The sequence below is a fragment of the Dendrobium catenatum genome, unplaced genomic scaffold, assembly GCF_001605985.2.
Source record: "Dendrobium catenatum unplaced genomic scaffold, ASM160598v2 fragScaff_scaffold_1263, whole genome shotgun sequence".
NCBI classification, from domain to species: domain Eukaryota; kingdom Viridiplantae; phylum Streptophyta; class Magnoliopsida; order Asparagales; family Orchidaceae; genus Dendrobium; species Dendrobium catenatum.
This window is the reverse complement of record NW_021319725.1, coordinates 312249-327851: the sequence shown is the minus strand read 5'-3', so window position 1 is coordinate 327851 and position 15603 is coordinate 312249. Positions and strand designations below refer to the sequence as shown.

At 34.1% G+C, this 15603-nt stretch overlaps 2 protein-coding genes across 2 annotated transcripts; both read right to left on the bottom strand.

The window, feature by feature from the left end:
* Positions 1 to 3914: 3914 nt before the first annotated feature.
* On the bottom strand, positions 3915 to 4595 carry LOC110106465 (syntaxin-122-like). The gene has a single exon (XM_020836390.1). It carries the CDS (start codon positions 4593 to 4595, stop codon positions 3915 to 3917), a length of 681 nt encoding a protein of 226 aa, XP_020692049.1.
* Positions 4596 to 12390: 7795 nt separating this feature from the next.
* LOC110106372 (syntaxin-related protein KNOLLE-like) lies at positions 12391 to 13536 on the bottom strand. Its single transcript, XM_020836257.2, has one exon. It carries the CDS (start codon positions 13505 to 13507, stop codon positions 12569 to 12571), a length of 939 nt encoding a protein of 312 aa, XP_020691916.1. The 5' UTR covers positions 13508 to 13536; the 3' UTR covers positions 12391 to 12568.
* Positions 13537 to 15603: the final 2067 nt, after the last annotated feature.

Below are 15603 nucleotides of genomic sequence, written 5' to 3'. Positions count from 1 at the left end.
TTGCAGCTAGCCCTGACATCGGACATAGTGTGGTTAAGACGCCTACTCTCGGATTTTGATCTATCTCAAGATTACCCAACCGATCTACATTGCGACAATATGTCTGCTATTGCCTTGGCTAACAATCCCATGTTTCACTCTCGTACGAAACACGTAGAGATTGACCAAAAATTCTTACGAGATCACATACTCCAAATGAATATTCGGCTACCACCAATTAGCACCACGGATCAAGTCACCGATATTTTTACCAAGTCTCTTTCTACCCCTAGATTCGTATTTCTTAGAGACAAATTGACTGTTTGTCAGGACCCATCAATTTGAAGGGGGGTGTTAGAATAGACTCTCTGTTATTCATATTTCAATATAAATACTTGATGACAAGCTTTGTAAATAAGCCATCGGTATATGTATATGCTTCTATATATTGTAAACTCTGTACAGTGAGACGGTATGCAAGAAAGAATAACAAATTCTTATCTCTTCTTTTATCTCCGCTGCTTCTCTGTTTCTACATTTTTTCCCATCAACTTTATGAGAAATTATTCTGTGCAGAGATCGGATGCAGAACGTTGTCTGGAGACCAATCACTATGCGTTGCGTCAGTGGTACCGAGCCATGGTATTGTGCAGTACCGAGCCACGGCATTGAACGTAGGGGTGACAAGGTGCATTCTAGTTGGTCTCCGGAGAACATTAATTCAATGTCCACACAGAATAATTAATCCAACTTTACGGTCCTTAATTTTTGCTTTTTATTTTATTTTATTTTCATCACAAGTAATCATAAGCCTGTATCTAATAAGTATCATCTTGCAGCATCGGGTGGATATGAAGGAGGCTTATATGTTGAGAGAAGAACCTCATTTACAAAGGTATTCTTTAAACTCTCTTAAGTGTTGCATGAATTGAAACTTCAAAAGTTCTCAGAATGCTTTTTTTTTTTTTTTTTTTGACATTTAGGGAGGGCGAGTGCTTTATTTAGCTCATCAATTAATGAAGAAAGCATGCTTATTAATGAAGAAAGCATTAAGAATTCCTGAAACCACAATTCATTAGTATTTTTTATTTTATTTTTCTTTTTATCTATTTTCTGAATGACGTTAAGCAAATTTAAAAGACTGATAAATGAGGAGTACAATGATCCTGGTGGTAATATTTTTATATTTAACAACATTTTTAACTTTAAGCAAATAAGATTGATAATGGTACATGCCTGTAATCCTATATTGCACGTAGCCTTTTATACACTTTCTCAAATGGTTTAAGCATCAAATGAGTTGCTGTAAGAGCTTTTTTTAGAGCATAAAGTCTAACACGTTACAAGACTATTTTCATATTACATAACTAGGGTTTCTCACACATTTTATCAGTGCCAATAACTCTCTACCGCCGCGAATTTTTCAGGACGCAATAGTAATAAATCGATAACATGAGCAAGGATTGCAAGCTAGCAAAGTGTATGGACAAATGGCTCATACAAGAGGATGTGCTTTTTGTTATGGATATTGTAACCAATTCTCATAAATAGTTTAATAAAATTGATTGATATAATTGTAATTATGGGACATTTTAAAAATTATAAATAGAACAAAATCTTGGATGGACATGGCAGCACAAATTATTTCCTTGGTAAATGTATCTCTTCCTTCCTAAAATTTTAGAGTTTGAGTAGCTCTAAATGCTCAGATTGAATCCAAACTCTTATCACACGATTTATCATACTTGTTCGGCTGCACCTCCTCTCTCTCTTCCTCTATCATCGATAATGCCTCGCGTTATATAACTCTCTCCATCTCTCCTTCCCCTCACATGAGTGTTCATTTAGTTGGCAGATGAGATAAAAATAGAATTAAAAAAGTTTTATCATTTATTTTCCTCGTAGGTTCCAACAAGGACTATAAATAAATAGAGGGATTTGTTCAAGGCCACAAAGTTCTTATTTTTCTAGTGATATATGGGCCATATTCCTACACATTTGAGAAATATGCTGTTAAGTATCGATTTAGTTTTAGGATTATTTTGTTCATGCATGCTACCACATCCTTGTACATCTCTATAAATAGAAGCCTTGTATGATGTATTGGTTGGGGAAAACTAATGAAGCTAGAGGTATTTTCCTCCTCAATTGTTGTCTCTCTCTCTCTCCCTCCCTCTCCCTCTCTATCTCTTGCAAGAACATTTTTCAAGATCTCCTCCAAGATCCAACATATGCTAGATAAGAGGTGTATGGTGCTAGAAAAGTAAAAATATTCTTATTATCACCAAATGATTATCATGATCATTGATCATCATCGATATTTTTGGCTTCATTCGAAATAATTTTTGGCAACTGTATTTTTGTTTCTTCTAAAAAATTTTTGTGCTAAAAAAAAAAAAAAAAAATTGTCCCAAATAAATCTTTGATTAACCACTAGCAACTTTGATGCCAACTTTAATGCTATCTTTATTGGACACCTATCATTTTTCAATATTTTAAAACTTTCTCTATTGCCTTAATGAGAGCACTCATAATTTAAGCCTTTTAATCACTTTCTATAATAACAGAGAATAGGAGGCCGGTTATATTAATTTTATGAAATTCTAGTCATAAATTAATTACTTAATTTGGTCAAATATTAATTTCCTTGAACTAAATGATGATCATAAGTAGCAGCAGCTTAAAAGTGGAAAGAATATTTTAGTCAGGCTGATTAATTACCTCCATCATAGGTCATGATTGGATAGATGCCAAAGTTTGGATCAAAATTTCTGTACAAAACTTATAATCGCTGCTGCTACCTGATGAATTATATTAATTATTCCCCCTATTTTTAAATACATAACTAATATGAATGAAATTAAAACATTTACCAAAATAAGAAAATATGCCAGCAAATCCAGACCTATAAAAAGATACAATTACATAATTATTAAGACTTTATTTACAATATTTTTATTATTATTTTTTAAAATAAATATTTCTTGTAGTTTTTTTAAAATCAGTGAAAAAATAATAATTAAAAACTGGTCAAATTGAAGCTAAAGATTTTTCTTGAGATGATTTTTTTATTATTTTTAAAACAGTTTTTTTTTTTAACATTTAGGCCAATTAAGGCTTTGTTTGGGACGGCTTTTTTACCGCTTTCTAAAACAGAGTTTTAATACAAAAATAAAAAAAATTGTACTAAAATTCCGTTTTAGAAAGCAATAAAAAAGCTGTCCCAAACGAAGCTTAAGTCATGAACTCACAGTGCGATAAATACCATTGTAAGTAATTCTAGAAAAATAAGAACAAAAAACATACAAGCTACAATTTAACAGAAATGATATAAAGAACAAAAAAACAGCTAAGACAATCCACAGAGGAAGAACAACGACATATACATCTTTTCGGGAAAAATTATTTTGTGGATATTCCAAACGTCTTTATAGACCAACTAGAATGCACCACGTCATTCATGTGCTCGGTACCATGGCTCGGTACTGCTGTAGTGACGCATTTTGGTTTATCTCCGCACAATATTTTGCGTCGGTTCTCCACAGAATAATTTCTTTTTTTTTGTGAAAATTGGGGGCTTAGCCCGTTATCATATATGAAAAACACAATTTAAGATGAGAAAAAGGAAACAGTACCCCGAAAAAAGCTAAACATAGCGTTGGTCTACAGAACACCAAAAACCAGAAAATAAAAGAGAACAATGAAAAAAGGGTACATCCAAACAGGACAGCCAAAAAGAACTAGAAGGACTCAACAACAGCAAAACAGAACAAGGGAGAAGTAGAATAGGCATTAGCAAAAGGATGAAAATTAAAAAAGCAAGGTACTCATGACTTGCTCAGGCTGGTATTAATTGGAATAACAACGACCTGCACTAGGACAAGTAGAAGCATAATGGCGTTGCAGAACCATTTGAGGCTGCTCCTTTGGTATATCTAAGCAGATTTGAGCACCTTAGTCCCGCCCTTGATGTTGTAGTTAGCAGTGTTCGAGACATGGTATTCTATATCATTCATCTTCTCACCTAGTGAATCAACTAGCACCACCGCGTTCAAGAATAATTGGTAGAATTCAAGCAGACTGTTTTTCGCATACTTTACCGCATCGTGCATATACTGTCCACTTGAATAGATGGCTGCCCTTAGTATCTCCTCGCTCATCTCTTCGGAAAACATCATCTCCAACACCTCTTCGGAAGGTATTTCCCCTGGTACAGTAAAGCAACGGCGCCTAATCATGAAATCCACCATTATGCTCTGCCTTGCTCTCTTAAAATCCATCATTAGCTCCTTGAGCTTCCTGCGGAGCATATTTCTCAGCACAGTTCTGATCCGATCAGCGGCTGTTCCCTCGTTGCAGCCAGGGAGACGGCGATTGGCCTCGCTAGGGCGGTCCATGTCTTCGAGGCGCCCTCTGAAGCGTAGGGAGGTCTTGACAACCTCCAAGATCTTTCTGTCGATGCGGTCGCGCGCGGCAGGCACCACATCTTGCCGGGTTGATATAGTCTCCTCGTTGGCGGCCTTGAGAAGAGCAACAAGCTTGCTTATGGACGCCATTTCCTTCTCTATCAGTTCCAACGAATAACTAAGGAAAGATTTTGTCAGGAGCTTTTTCATGGCTGCGAACTGCGCTGAGTTTCTGAAAGCTTAGCCCGAAATCAAGATATAGAAGAGTAGGGATCTGGAAGATGTCTCTCTCTCTCTATCACTCTCTCGCTCGGGGGTTAGAGAAGGGTGTGATCTGCTTAATTTAATCAATTATATTAAGGATGCATATATTAGTAATTAATAATTTAAACAATTAAAAACGGTCAAGTAGAAACCGGAAATCAAAATTCCGGTTTAAAACGGAATTTCGAATTTCAGTTTCTTTGGAATCGGTTAAATTAAACTAAAAAACATATGATATTTCAAATAAATGGAGAAATTTCTTTTTTCCGTTTATTTTAATTTATATTTTTAAGTTCATTTATGTTAATGACATTTAATACATAAAATTTGCATTAAATTTATATTCAAATATCCTAAATTGATGTATTTATTAATTCCAATACTTTTAATTTATTTATATTAATGAATTTAATTCATAAATTTTGCATTAAATTCATTACCCAAAAAAAGGCTTTCTCAACACTTTTTAGGAAATTTCACAGCTGTTTTAACCGCAAAAAAAAAAATGTTAAAATTTTTTTTTGCTAATGTTATAGAAAATAATAAAAAACTATCTCAAATCAATCTTTTATCAGCCACCTGCAACTTTGATGCCAACTTTCATGCTATCTTTATCCAAAAAAATCCAGGTTCGGTTTCAACAAATCAACCTGTTTTAAAAATCGGGTCGGGTTCGGGTTGACTCAGCAACTCGAAAGTGACACAAAAACTCATATTTGACCCCAACACCCGAGATTGACCCGTTTTTGACCCGATTTTGACCCGAAAATCGAATATTGACCCAATTTTTTTACCCGAAAAATAGCAATTTTATGTCAACTTCGGGTCATTCGTGTCGGGTCGGGTTGACCCGGACTCGAATAGGGTCGTGTTCGGGTCTGGAAACCTGACCCGTTTTTAAAAACGGGTCTGGTTTGGGTTGACCCGAACAGTGCCGGGTCAATTCCGGGTTCGACCCGAATCCGACTCGCTGACCCGAATTTACACCCCTACTTTTTAAGAACCCAAGTAGTTGTTTTATAGGATAAAATTTTTAAGTGATTACTGTTAAAATTTTAATTAGCTATTAAACCTAAAAAAATTTATAATTAGGGCAACTGTAACTAGAGAAATTGTTACGTGTAGTCATCGGACGTCATCCGGAGGCTAATAAGGATGCGCCACATCACCAATAGATTTGTACATCGGGTGACGTGGCACGTTTGATTGGCATCTGGACGTAGCAAGAACAATTCTAAAACTAATTTAAACAAATATTTAACAAAACAATGTTATGCTTTCTTTTCATTTTTATTTATTTTTTAACAAAATAAATTTCAGTCTTTTAACGAGATATTACACCAAGATCCATTAGAACAAAATAAAATTGCAAGAAAATTATAGCAAAGGAAAACATTCCTCAAAAGAATAGGTGCAACAATGGCTGTCATGGAGCAATAATCACATGAAAAAAAGGGGCGAAGATGCCAGCCGGACTCAGGAAGTGCCAAAAGGTTCCCTACAACCACCCGCAAGCAAAGAAAGGGCCATCCATTGAAAGCAATAAGTTAAAAATCAAATAGAAGAAAACCAACAAACAACAACTCCTCGCCAAACAAAAAGATTTGTACATAAAGAGGAAAGGCCATCAAGGTTTCCAGCAAGCAAGGACAACGAGGTGGATGCATTGCCTCATCATAGTCCAGGATCTATCGCAGCTAGTAGAAACACCAAAAATAGAAATTTAACTGAAATCACACAACCTGGAGGAAGAAATACAATAACCGAAAAACCATTACTTTTTCTTAGATTTTCTCTTATGATGCTTCCCACATCTATTGGAGAAATCCTGAAGCACAATATGCCCCACGTTTAGACCATACATCTCTTGCAAATCATCCACATCATCACCTAAATCACCCCCAACATCCCCCCACACAGAGGAGAAGGATTCCTCCAACCAATCTGATGGCTCATCATTATTCAAAGTTAAAGCCAATTGAGCTTTCAATTCGTCATTAGAAACAACTGGAATTGGGACATCAAAAACAGTCTCATTGCCCTTAATAACCTCCACATTAGGCATCAACGACACTCCAAAAGAAACCACAGGTGAGACAAGAGTAATATCATTCAAATCGCTTGAAGACTCATCCAAAACAACCATGTTAACATCACACATGTTAGGACTATCCAGATCAATACTAAGACAATGCCCACCATGCACAATACGATTTGCAGCAGAGCCAACATTCTTAAGTAGATGATCTAAACCAACATATTAAGGATCCATAGTAAAAGCCGAAACATCAACAGTATTTAAAACATGAGTTAAGATGGGGCTAGTAAGCTGGTTCACAATACTCACATCATCAATAATCCTCACATTATTGTCACAAGATAAATCCATATGAGGAAAACTAGGTAAAGGAGCACCATGAATTACCCCCTCACCATTAACATTTTTCTCAATAAGAATAGTCGGCTGGGCCACAAAAGCAGGGGTTATGACATGACCAGTATCCAAAGGGTCAATAGCATCCTGAATGATAATTTTATCATACACATTCCCCCTAAAATGAACAGTAGGTTTTGCAAGAATCTGAGGTTCCATATGAGTAGGGTGATTATTATTATTAGAATGGCCCAAAGATTTGCAGGCATCACAAAATGGGGGGAACTCCTCAATCTAACTTTTTGCAAAAAACCTAAATTATCTAGACCAATCTAAATAGATTCAGTGTAAGTTTTAGAGACATCCAATTAGATAAGAACTTGGGCAACAGAAGGTTGCAACCCAACAACAATCACGTTATCAGTTTTAAGGGGATGACTAAATAAGTAGCCTAAACCATGAAGAATGCGAGGGGAGAAAAGATGAGGCCAAAGATTAGTTACCGAATAATCTCTAATTAGTTTAAGATTAAAGAAGAACTTACGAATCATATCAAGCGAGGGTATATGATTCGAAAATTTATCCACAAGAGCAAACTCAAAAGGTTTGACAAGAGCTAAAATTTCAGTTTCAGAAATCCACAAGCACGACAACCTGAGATAAGTTGTTGCTTTGAGGTCAAGAAATTCAGAAGAGGAAGAAGCCCCCTACAATGCATCAAGAAATGAGCGGGAAGATTTCTTTCCGTCCAGAAAACCAAGGTAGCGAGAAGCCCAACGGAGAAAAAAAGAAACAGAGAAAAAAGAAGAGGGAACTGCGAGGAGAAGAAAACCCAAGACAGTGAGGCCATACGAGAGGCCAAAGGAGGGGAGGACGAGCGCGATTGCTATGGCAAAGAAATAAGTAATGTTATGGTTTCTTTTTATTTATTTATTTTTAAATTACATAAATAGGGTTTAAATGTTAATGTAAATAAATAAATAACTTGGTGAGAATGTTCAAACAAAAGCAATGAGCAATAAGGTTATAATGTATATTAAAAATATTCACTTCATCTTTGAAATAAATATTAAACATAATATTGAAAAAGCTATTCAATTATCTTGGTTTATGTATTTTACATTCCACTCTTCTTTTTAGTAATTTATTACTAATTATAAGTTTAGCGCTTGTAAGAACAAAACAATTGAAATTTAGTTCTATAATGAAGATTAATATACATGCTCAATTGAGAGGATTCATAATGAAAACAAATTAAGTAGAAGAATTTTTGCCTGCTGAAAAAAATGAAAAGTATAAGATATATATGATGCATAAATTTCGATGAGTTCATAGTCATGGGCTTGATCAAATCTTCATCAAAATTTATAGTTGGTTTACTTAATGATAATTAAAATCTTAGGTCAAACTTTATATTACAATATTCCTTTTTTTTATTAAATTCACTTATATATGTTAAAATCTATCTCTCTCTCTCTCTCTCACAACTGTCATGAATGTTTCAGCATACAATAAACAAAATTGGCTTTCTCAAAATAAATGATAAATACTTTTAACATTAAAAGACATAAAAATTAACTTTGTAGCCTATTAGCAAGTAGGTAACAACATATAACAAAGTCATGACACCAAGCCCCAATCTAATTCTTGCTACATCTTTGATCCTAGTTAGATCCTATTCATCATATCAAGTTTAGACTAATCCTCGATCCCCAACCCTTGTCATTGTTGCAAAGATCTAATCACATCCTTCGTTGACTTTCCATTGTAGGTAGGTGCCATCATCAATTCTTTTGCGAGCTTTAATGGTGACAGTGCTAACTACCAACATTTAAAATGAAAGCAACTAGGTGATTCTTCACGTCATTTGTGCTTTCCTTTTCATTGTCCATTGCAATAACGACATCAACAACAAAGACCCCAACGATTCGATCGATTTTGTTTTTGTAAAAGAGGATAATGTTTTGATTAAGAATTGGTGTGCAAGACCAAACAATATAAATGATAAATTAGCATTTATATTTGCTACCTTGAAATATATCCCCTTCTGATTAACAAATCTTGGTTGAGCACCAAGCATTGGCAACACCTGTAGTTTCTACATCAACAATTTCTCATTTAAAATAAAATGTATTAATTAATTTCAATATCATTCAAGAAAGGACTAAAATATGGGATGTTCGAGGACACCATGTCTCACGTTTGCGAACCACAAGACCAATCCAAGAATAATCTCCTTTCATGCACCATTTTGGATGTAAAACTAATTGCCTATTTCACAATAACCATTAATAAGATTCTTGGTAGTATGATGTATGTCCAAACCTCCACGCTTTATTCTCTCAATGTATGGACCAAGTTCCTCAAGTAGTCCTTAATCAAGGTTCTCTTCTGACCTTATTTTTATCTAGAACACAAAGCGAACTACATTTTGAAATATCTTGGTTGAATAGATAATTGCTGTCTACATTGGGCCGACTCTAGGATTTCAACTTTGCAGATAAGATCAATATTAGTATGAGGGCATAATGTTATAAATCTATGACATGAGCAAGGATTACAAGCAAGGTGTAGGAACAAATGGCTCATACAAGAGAATGTGCTAATTTTTAAGATTATTATGATCAATTCCCATATATAGTTTAATATAATTGATTTTTGTAATTGTAATTGTAATTATGGAACATATTAACAAATTATAAATAGAACTTAGTCGTGGATGAACAAGATAGAACCAATAGTTTCCTTGGTAATGTCCTTCTCTTCTTTCTTAAAATTCTGGAGTTTGAGTAGCTCTAAATGCTCGAATTGAATCCAAAGTCTTATCACACGGTCTATCATGCTTGTTTGATTGCACCTCCTCTCTCTCTTCCTCCATCATCTATATTGCCTTGGCCTCTATCGCTCTCTCCATCTCTCCTTTCCCTCACTTGCTCGTTCATTTAGTTGGTAGATGAGATAAAAATAGAATAAAAAAAGTTTCACAATTTATTTTCCTCATAGGTTCCAACAAGGACTATAAAAAAATAGAGGGACTTGTTCAAGACCACTAATTTCTTATTTTTCTTGTGATATATGGACCTTATTCTTACACATGTGAGAAATATGCAAGATAAGAGATATGTTAGGCCTACGAAAGTAAAAATATATCTATTGTCATGGTCATTGACCATCACTAATATCTTTGACTTTTTTTGGGACAAATTTTGATGACTGTGTTTCATGTTCAAAATTTATGTAAGGACAACTTTATCTTAGGTCACGATTGGATAGATGCAAAAGTTTGGATCAAAATTTCTATAAGAACCTTATAATCACTGCTGCTATGTTCTCCCTATTTCTAAATATATAACTAATTAGAATGAATTAATATATTTACCAAAACAAAAATATATGCCAACAAAAAGCTATTAATACATACCATTAAAAAATACGATTACATAATTATTAAGACCTCATTATGGATAGCTATCTTATTATTTTCTATAAGAAAGAAATTAGTTAAAACATAATAGTTAAAAACTATCCAAAATGAATCTTACGATTTTGTTTGTGACGGTTTTCTTATTGTTTTTAAAACTATTTTTTAGTAATTTTCTTTTTTTAACATTTAAGCCAATAATGACAAACTCACACACACATCACATACGTAAGTTTCAAACCCAAGACATATTGATTGATATACAAAGTTCCCAATCAGCACAACTCACTTTGGTATGTTGGTTGGAAACTTAAGCTACAAATTAAGAGATCTTTAGTTCGAGTCTTTTGTTTGCGATGTGTGTGCGAATATGCCTTGATTGGCCTAAATGTTCCAGAAAAAAAGTTTCCAACCAATAAATCAAGATGAGTTGCATGTAGAAAAATTTTGTAATAAAAAGTTAATTTAGAAAACGTTACAAAAAGTTGTCAAAAAGGAAGCCTACGTCTTGAACTACTCAAACAAACTAACAAACTTGGGATATAATAAAAAAAAATAGTAACAATAAAGCATTATTAAGATTTAAAAAATACTTATTGAAGTTGCATTCTCAGGATTAAATGAAAATGCACAAACCCCCCGAACTGAAAAACACAAATACAACACTTATTCGCACTAAAAATTGTAGCAGAAGAAAATTTCTGGACTACGAATAGAAACGAGGAGAGAAAGAAATGGGACAGATGGTGAAGAAATGAGGAGATAAAAGGAGAAAAATAGAAAGAAAGGGTGTTCAAATAAAATAAAATAAAATAATTCGGCAAAGCCAACAGGTAGTAACGGCTAGTTGCTCCTTCTCCAATGGGCAAATACGCAGCCAATGAGATTTAAAAATATAAATAAATCCTTTCTTCATGTTTATGCTATTAATTTTGATTTAATCACTATTTAGTTTAAAGTTTTCATCCATCAAGATCCCCCATTTAACATTAAGAGGGATTTACACAAACAACACTTAATTTCTTTCTATTTAGGTATTTAATATTTAAATCTTTCAGTTTATTGACTCATCTTCTTTTTTCTTTGGACTTTCGAGAGTATTAAAACAAACTCATATAAACATTAATAGACTAGTTTTGAATACAAAACTTATTAGTAGGTCATCAAAGCTCTCAATCAAGAGATCAAAATAATCTCATAATTTAATGAAACATCACTCGATTCTTTTTTAAGTGACAACAAAAGTATATATCAATTTGACAATTTGTTTACATTGCTAGACATTTGAATCTTTCAATTTATTGTCTTCATCTAGGTTTCTCAATCAAATATAAACAGTAGTCACACAACCAACGAAAGGTCTCAGTAGCCTACCTTGATCCGTCTAATTTTCCTCCTCTCGCGATGCAGCAATCTCAAGTTGTTTCAATGGATAAAAGACAATATATGCCCTTCATAGTTTATCGATTAACCCTTGCTTTGGTTGCTTTGACTTGGCGAAGAACGGTAAGACAAAGGCTGCTTTCAGAGTAAAAAGATGACTTAAGGAATTTAGAAACAGAGATCTATTTATGGTGTTACTCTAAAGAAATGATGAGTAAATAAGAAGTTTCAGATGTTAGATATGCAAATAAGAAATAATTAACTATTATATTTATAAATCTCTAACATAGAAATAGAAGGAATTCCACAGTACAATGGCCATATAAATAGCTACTCCGTAAAATTATCAATTAGCTTGCAATGATCTAAAAATAAATATAATTAAGAATATGTGATCTAATGGTTAGAAAATTATATCTCTACGAGTAATCGTGAATCACACTTTGAGATTTATCTTTCGTAACTTATTCTAGAAACATTAGAACAAAAAAAAAAAAAACTTGTAAGCTACAGTTTGATCCACTTCGATTCAACACAAATCACATAAACAGAACATTGTTTAGGGAGAAGCACAACAGCTAAGAATCGCGTATCTGCCGAAGGCAGCAACAGATACATCGTTTCAGGGAGAAGCAGAATAGCCACACTAATTTAGCAAAAGAATGCAGAAACAACACATCTATCATAGTACTCAGAATTTCAGTAAAATGCTACGACATTAACCAAGCAAGAGTAAGGTACTCATGACTTGCTCAGGCTGGTGGCGATTGGGATAACAATGAGCAGCACAAGGACAAGAAGAAGAAGAATGGCGAGGCAGAACCATTTGCGGCTACTCCTTTGGTATATCTTAGCATGGTTGAGCTCCTTGGTCCCTCCCTTGATGTAGTGAGAGGCGTTCGAGACATGGTGTTCTATATTATCCAACTTCTCACCCTGTACCTCAACTATCACCGCCATGTCCAAGAATAACTGGTGGAGTTCAAGCAGGCTCTTTTCCACAACTTTAGCCGCATCGTGCCTATCCTGGATCTCACTTAACGCCTCAGTTATCATGCCCCGCCCACTTGAACAGATGGCTGTCTTTAGCAGCTCCTCGCTCTTCCCCTCGGAAATAATCTTCTCCACGACCTCCTCCGGTGGTACCTCCCCTGTTAGAGTGAAGTAACGGCGCTCCACCTCCTCCCTGTAATCAGCCATCATCTTCTGTCTTAAACTCTGAAAATCGGTCATTAGCTCCTTGAGCTTCTTTCGGAGCCCATTGGTCGCCAAAGTCCGGGTCCGATCGATGGCTGTTCCCTCGCGGCAGTCGGAGAGACGGCGATTGGCGGCATTGGAGCGGTCCATGCCTTCGAGTTGCCCTCGGATACGTCGGGCGGTTTTGAGAACCTCCAAGATGTGGCTGTTGATGCGGTCGCGCACGGCACGCGACACATCTGGCTTGTGGGCTGATTTACTCTCCTCGTTGGCGGCCTTGAGAAGAGCGAGAAGCTCGCGAATGTACGTCATTTCTTCCTCTACCAGCTCCGCCTCTTCGAAGAATATGCGGAGGCTTTCTTCTGGCTTGCTCATTTGTATTTCAACCTGGTTCTCGTCTCCACCGCCAGACTCTAGGTCCTTCATCGCCTCCTTCTTCAGGTCCGCATAACTGAGGAAAGATCTTGTCATGAGGTTGTTCATGGCTGCGATCTGCGCTACGGTTTTTGGAAGCTTAGCGAGAAATCAAATATGAAAGAGCAAGAATCTGGCAAGATCTCTCTATCTCTCTCACTTGTGGTAGATAACGGTCGGATAGGCTTAGAAAAAATTTGAAAACTGAGCATGTGTCTCACAAGGAAGTGCAAATGAACCCTTTTTCAAGAACCAGCTCCAACTAGCCGTTATGTTATATGCCCGTTTCTTAAGAGAGAGAGAGAGAGAGAGAATTCTTGATGCCATTGAAAATTTAAATCGTCATTTCGGTTCCATCAAAATTTATTATTTATGATGAAGACATTTTTGTTATTTTGTTAAATTATTTTTTTAATTAAAAAATTTTTAAAACTAGAATGAAAGCTGTGTTCTAAAACCGTCCCTAAGGAAGGCTTTTTTACTTCTTTTTTAAGTTCAAGAAAACTTTATACTATAAAATTATTTTAAAAATTAATAAGAAAATTTTTTCAAATAAAACTTCCGTGGGAGGTTTTTTTTATGTAAGAAAATGATGACAGATCCTAAAAGATTATTTTTTTTACATCAGTGATTAAATCAATTATTTTGACTAAATTTATCATTCATATTACCGAAAAAAATTCATAGCTTATATATAAATAAATTTGAATCACATTATTTTAACTTAAATTTTATCAAAAAAGATTTTTATAATTTCAATTTTATTTTAAGATGATTGCAATTTATAAATATTTATGATATTCTTATCTTAAAATAAATTAAAAAATTTATAAATTTCATTCCAATTAAATTTGAGTGACATTATTTTTCTAAAAAATAAGATAATTTAGAGTTGCACTTTTTAATTAAAATATAAAATTTATTTATATAAATCATGCAATAAATTATTGATCATGAAAGTACAGTGCTAAAAAGATTTGGGTTATACATTTTGAGTTTGAGCAAATCACTTTCAAGACTCTTAGCTCTAATGAAGATTATGAGTTGACTCAAATAAATTAAAAATTTGATGTCTTTGATTCTAATTGAGCTTATCTCTATTTTGAATTATAATATCACATGAAGCTATTAATTTAAAATAATTTATTTCTAAAATTTGAAGAAATAAAATAAATTAAAATTAATTGATTTATTCAAATCTAACATATTTAAAACATTTAATTAAAATTAAAGGTTAGTTATCACATTTATTTAATCAAAAGTTTTTAAATTAAAAATCATCATCATTATTATCATTAATCTTTTCTTCAGTTACTAATTGATGGAAGATAAATGCATCAATTGTCGGATCAATAATGGTTGCGCATGAAAAATAATAAAAAAAACAAAGAATTGAGTGAAAATTGAGATTAATGGGTGAGAAGATCATGAATTTAACAAAAATAAGCTGTATATTTTGAGCCCAACTTTTAACCCCTTATTTATAGGTTTGAGTTGGAGTTCAACACTATAGGAAATGCTACATATTGAATTACACAAGTGAAAAATATATAATTGTTGCGTCCTAGAATATTCGTGGCGGTAGAGAAATATGAAGTTTAACGTCTTAGCATTACACAAAAATCCAGCACGCAAGCAAATAAGAGATAGAGTGTAGCGTTCATAAGAGACACTAGAGTTTTTTACATGGAATCCCTAAAAAGGGGTAAAACCATGGGGCATGACCTAGTTTGAATGAATCTACTAGTGTTTGCAGTCAATTACAAATGAGACATTTCCTCGAATGAAGGCCTTGATTTGATGCAAATATTTGTAACAAATATTTACATGTTTATTTGGTCGACCTGACCATGATCGGCGGGCGACGGAGGTCAGAAAGACTGCATTCGGGTTACAGTGGTTGGATGGACCGATGACAGTCAGTGGCATTTGAATGTCTTAATAAAATTAAAATTCAACGATCTTACGCTCGTTGAGAAAATATGATATCAAAGCTTAAAAACAATTTAAAACTTTATTTTTGTGTAAAGTGGGTGTTATCGATTAACTAGTTAATTAAATTAGTAATCAGATACGTATATAATTTTATCTTGTGAAAGTATTATTGTGATATTTTAAATATTGGAATTATACAAGTATTTTTGGACTTTGTAAGATTCGACGTC

Bases quoted from the DNA above. Each gene is read 5' to 3' on its own strand.
- LOC110106465 (XM_020836390.1), bottom strand. From the start codon at position 4,595: ATGAAAAAGCTCCTGACAAAATCTTTCCTTAGTTATTCGTTGGAACTG.
- LOC110106372 (XM_020836257.2), bottom strand. From the start codon at position 13,507: ATGAACAACCTCATGACAAGATCTTTCCTCAGTTATGCGGACCTGAAG.